The 5771-nt window shown below is 35.1% G+C and overlaps 1 protein-coding gene across 2 annotated transcripts in view; it reads left to right on the top strand.

The window, feature by feature from the left end:
* The first annotated feature begins 258 nt into the window (after nucleotides 1-258).
* LOC125035333 (ephrin-B1-like) overlaps nucleotides 259-5771 on the top strand; it is a 275883-nt gene continuing 270370 nt past the window's right edge. For both annotated transcript variants that reach the window (XM_047627654.1, XM_047627653.1), the window contains exon 1: nucleotides 259-724. In XM_047627654.1, the coding sequence (XP_047483610.1) occupies nucleotides 600-724 (125 nt within the window). In that variant the 5' untranslated portion in view covers nucleotides 259-599. The remainder of the gene's footprint in view (nucleotides 725-5771) is intronic.

Below are 5771 nucleotides of genomic sequence, written 5' to 3'. Positions count from 1 at the left end.
GTTGAATTACCCCGTATGCCATCACGATCAGCGATGGCTGAAGCCAAGTGCAGTCAAGCAAGGTGTTAACACTTACAGTACCGCAGCGCAAGTTGGGGTGAAAATGCAGTGAAGGTGGGCACCATACCCTGAGGTACCCCGGGTAAGCTCACAGGCTAGCTTGGGCCGTAAGGTTGTGCCCGCCCTACAACGCGCAACGAGTCTGCGCCGCACAAGGCCAGCCCACTGCTCTCGCCAAAGGTTAGTTTCGTATCTGACGTGGCACGGGGAGGGTGTGCGCGTAGCTCGCTCTACTCAGTGTAACCATGCAGTGATAAAACGTGGTGTCACCCACCGAGGAGTGTATTTAGTGCTCGGAACATGGGTCCCTACGGAGGTGATAGTGTAATTGTCATGGGCAATCGCAGCCGACTCAAAATGTGAGGCAAGGCCGTGCCCACCTTTCGAGTCTTCCTTGAATAGCCGAAAGCAAATCTCGGCGGACGCAAACGGGAGGTACCAAGCCGACCGCTTTGTTAATTTAATTTATTACATATTATACGCTTGATATACAAGTGTGTACTCCTGAGTGGAGGCACAATTAACACAAATAGTTTACAATGAGTGCCAAAGTGTGTGGTTATTTGACGCTAGTGGTGGTGGTGTGTGTGGAGATAATGTGCGTGTGTCGCCTTGGCACCTGCACGAAGATGCATTATATCCACTGGAATACTACAAATCCAATGTAAGTACCTGAGCAACTTTGATTGTCCTCTTTAGAACATGTTTCACATTATGGTTAAAAGAAAATTATTTTTTCATCTATTCTCAGTACCGTGGTTCGGATATCCCACAGGGAATATATATTCAGAATATATGTATATGTATATATATACATACATATATATATATATTTATATATATATATATATATATATATTAAGAGAGTTGTAGCAGTAGTTAGTGAAACTTCTGGCAAGGGATCGTACAACGTGGTCCGTGTTGAGCGCGCACCGATTTCAAACTCAGCGTTGGCGGATAGACGATACTGCTTTGGAACTTTGCGTATATTGAACCGAAGCATGTTGGACGTAATTAAACATCTCTTGTGACCATCGTACGGGAACCGGTAATTGGCCATGCATCTAATTCTTCCATGCGTGGTACAGCGTATTATTCTATGCATTACTGATGTTAGTTCCGCGCTATTATAGGCCTACTGCCAGTTACTTCAGCTTCGATAAATTGTGATAACTATTACACGTAGATGTAAATTAGTAAAATAATAACGGCATCTCTTGTACGCTTTGTACCATTTTGACACCGCTACGTGGGAGGAATTTATCGTTAATAAACAAAAGCCTATGTTAAAATACTTTTGTTTTTGATAATAGAGAGATGGCATTCAATTTATTTTTAATTACGAGACGTACTATAACGCAATTCTGCACTCATTAAGAGTAAAGGTATTTTAGCATCGCAGGTTCCGAGCGTCGCGTCGGGCCGGGAGAGGCGGCGTAGAGCCCGCTGCCGACAGAGAGCAGTCGGCCGTGCAGCTCAAGGATTTCTCTCTCTCCGTCTTCACATTCTCGTGATGAGTCACATAAAATGGATGGGATAGGGGAGCCACATCCCGCCATTGCTTCGGCACGGATTTCGTACTTAAGAGTCATTTGCCACGTAATATGGCTTACAGTTAGCTAGCTTTTACGATTAGGTTTTATGGAGGGAACTGCTGACGTCTCGCGCGCGCGTGGAGGCGGAGGCGGGCTGCGTCCAGGGCGTTCCTGTCGACAAAGATACATCGGCCGGGAGGAAGTTGTTTTCACTCCGAGGAAAAATGTAGAATTCTATTTTCGTAATATTTCAATGCAGGTGCAACACTTTCTAAACATGGGAACAATGTTTATTCAGTGTTGGTATTGATAGAGGTGCCGGCTCGTTGGTGGTTTAGGCAAGAGGTTTTTCTCCTAGATATCGTAAACTTATTTTCAGAGCACTGATTTTTAGGATTATTTGTTCCCCCTTGGAGTTGGCTCAAGGTATTCTACCATCTTTAATCTCTCCTATGAACCTTTATGCTCGACGATAAAAAATCTTTTGTAGAGAAATCCGATGGTCTTTTAAATATTGCTGGCTCACGCGCCTCCAAGAAAACCCTTCGGGCACCATCCTTCTTTTTACTCCCTTTGTCTGTGCCAATGCAGCCTTTGTGTAGGCCGTGGGCTTGCTTTCAGAATTACCCAAACTACCAGGCGTTAGATGTACAGTATAAGTGAAAAGGCTTGTTTTGACAACCCCTAAGTTAATAGTCTTCTCGTGTAGCCGAGCCGAAGGATTGCTATGCGCTTGAAAGTCGGTTCAATAAGTTATATGGCTTATAAAGTTATAAATGGAAAGTTGTGTAACGTAATTAAATCAATAACAGACGTCTCTCAAGACATCCCTGTAGATTATGTGTTTATAAATCATTCTAGATATTATCAATCTTTTACGATAACTTTCTTCCATTACGGTCAGTTGATATTGGATATATGAATAAATCAAGCATTCTCGTTAGTTTGGGAGTCCAGGGTTGGCTTCAAACTTTTAAAACTGATGGCATATGGGGCGCATTCCTTCAGGGTGCATTTTACCACAAGAGTGGAGAATGTTTATTGGTGCATTCTCATCTAGGTGACTGTAAATGACGGTTTGTGTATATCGTGGGGCGGTGGGGGCAGATGGGTGCGTGAAAACTCTGGGCTGTATTTACCCTGGGTTGTACCTTGTTTGATTTGTCCCTCGTCGTGTATGTGTTTATGCTTCTTCTCGAAACCTCCCGTTGTGTGGTGAGCTCTGTGTCTCCGTTGTTTGTGGGGGGGAAGGCCTTGGTACTCGGGAGTTGGGAATTCGTGATTTTATTAAACCCCGCTTCTTGTTTATCTAGGATGGCGGTCACCAAATCACGGGTGGAAGTTTAAACGGTTTCTCTTTTCCTCGTGTACTGGAGAAATTAAAAATAAAAAAAAATCTATGCTTGATGTGGATTAATGTTTTACGCTGTGCTGCGCTGGGACCATCATTTGTTTTAGGCTTCATAAGTAATAAGGTTAGATCATTACTAAAAAAAAGTAATCTGTAATAGATTCCGATTGAAAACCCATCTGTATTGGACAGAGAAATGAAAACGGGTAAGTCATTTTGTTATATTTTCAAACTTTCGATATTTCGGAAATCGCACTAATTAATCTCAGCCGAAGGTCGTAGCGAACGCGACCTAATTTGCTAGTGTCATAGAGGTAAAATTCTTGAGTGGTTTTGGAAGTCCTTTATTCCCACCGACCTGACGTGTTTTAAACCGGGTGTTTATCAACCAGCAGAATCCTCGGCGTGACCTCAGGTGACCAGCCTTACTGAACATTAAACTATGCATATAAATTTGTGTTTCTTTCTACGATAAGGAAAAATATATAAAATAATGAATGTGTGTGCATGGCTCTGTGAGCACATATATAAGGGTGTGTGTATATATATATATATATATATATATATATATATATATGAATATTTGTATGTATGCTTATATGTTCTATGACTATATTCATATATGTATGGCTATTTATGTATATGTATATGTATGTGGAGACCTAGCCTGTATATGCATGTTTACGTATATGTATATATATATATATATATATATATATATATATATATATATATATATATATGGATGTGTGTGTGTGTGTGTGTGTGTGTGTGTGTGTGTGTGTGTGTGTGTGTGTGTGTGTGTGTGTGTGTGTGTGTGTGTGTGTGTGTGTGTGTGTGTGTAGTAGGTAGTTAGGTGGGTGTGTGTGTGCCTGATGTATTTGCATATGTAGAGAGAAAGAAGAGAGAGGCATTTTGTATATAATACGAGTTGTGTGTGTATATATATATATATATTATCTAGAAATAGGTCTACATATATATGTACAGGCCTGTGTGTACACGCAGACACGGGTGCATGCATACAAATGTCAATATGATTAGAAAAAAAAAATATATATATATACATAAATATGTGCGTGTATTTATGTATGTGTATGATTATATATAGAAATACAAGTGTATATATATGTATGTATATGTATATATGTATATATGTATATATGTATATATGTATATATGTATGTATATGTATATATGTATAGTATATATGTATATATGTATAGTATATATGAATAGTATGTATGTATATGTGTATATACATGTATGTATATGTATGTATATATTATATATGTATATATGTGTCTATACATGTTTGTATATGTATATGTATGTATATATTATATGTTTATATATTCATATATATGCATGTTTATGTATATTGTGTATATATATGTATGTATATGTATAAATATTTGCTTATATAAGAATATATATTTGCTTATATATGTATTTATATTTGTATGTGTATATATACATATATGTATATATGTTTATATATATGTATATATGTTTATATATATGTATGATATATGTATATATAAATGGATGTGTGTATATACATGTATGTGTATATATACATGCATGCATATATATACATGCATGCATATATATACATGTATGTATATATACATGCATGCATATATATATATACACACATGTATGTATATATACATGTGTGCGTATATATACATATATGTATATATATACAAAATGTATAAATATATACATGTATGTGTATATATACATGTATGCATATATATACATGTATGCATATATATACATGTATGCATATATACATGTATGCATATATATACATGTATGCATATATATACACATGTATGCATATATATACATGTATGCATATATAAATACATGTATGCATATATATACATGTATGCATATATATATACATGTATGCATATATATATACATGTATGCATATATATATACATGTATGCATATATATACATGTATGCATATATATATACATGTATGCATATATATATACATGTATGCATATATATACATGTATGCATATATATATACATGTATGCATATATATATACATGTATGCATATATATATACATGTATGCATATATATATACATGTATGCATATATATACATGTATGCACATATATATATACATGTATGCACATATATATATACATGAATGCACATATATATATACATGAATGCACATATATATATACATGTATGCACATATATAATTACATGTATGCACATATATATTTAAATGTATGCATTTATATACATGTATGCATTTATATACATGTATGTATTTATATGCATGTATGCATTTATATACATGTATTCATTTATATACATGTATGCATACATATACATGTATGCATACATATACATGTATGCATACAAATACATGTATGCATACATATTTACATGTATGCACATATATATTTACATGTATGCACATATATATTTACATGTATGCATTTATATACATGTATGCATTTATATACATGTATGTATTTATATGCATGTATGCATTTATATACATGTATGCATTTATATACATGTATGCATACATATACATGTATGCATACATATACATGTATGCATACAAATACATGTATGCATACATATATACATGTATGCATACATATATACATGTATGCATACATATATACATGTATGCATACATATATACATGTATGCATACATATATACATGTATGCATACATATATACATGTATGCATACATATATACATGTATGCATATATATACATGTATGCATACATATATACATGTATGCATATATATATACATGTATGCATATATTT

The sequence above is a fragment of the Penaeus chinensis genome, chromosome 19 (genome assembly GCF_019202785.1).
Source record: "Penaeus chinensis breed Huanghai No. 1 chromosome 19, ASM1920278v2, whole genome shotgun sequence".
NCBI classification, from domain to species: domain Eukaryota; kingdom Metazoa; phylum Arthropoda; class Malacostraca; order Decapoda; family Penaeidae; genus Penaeus; species Penaeus chinensis.
This window is presented reverse-complemented; position numbering and strand designations above follow the sequence as displayed.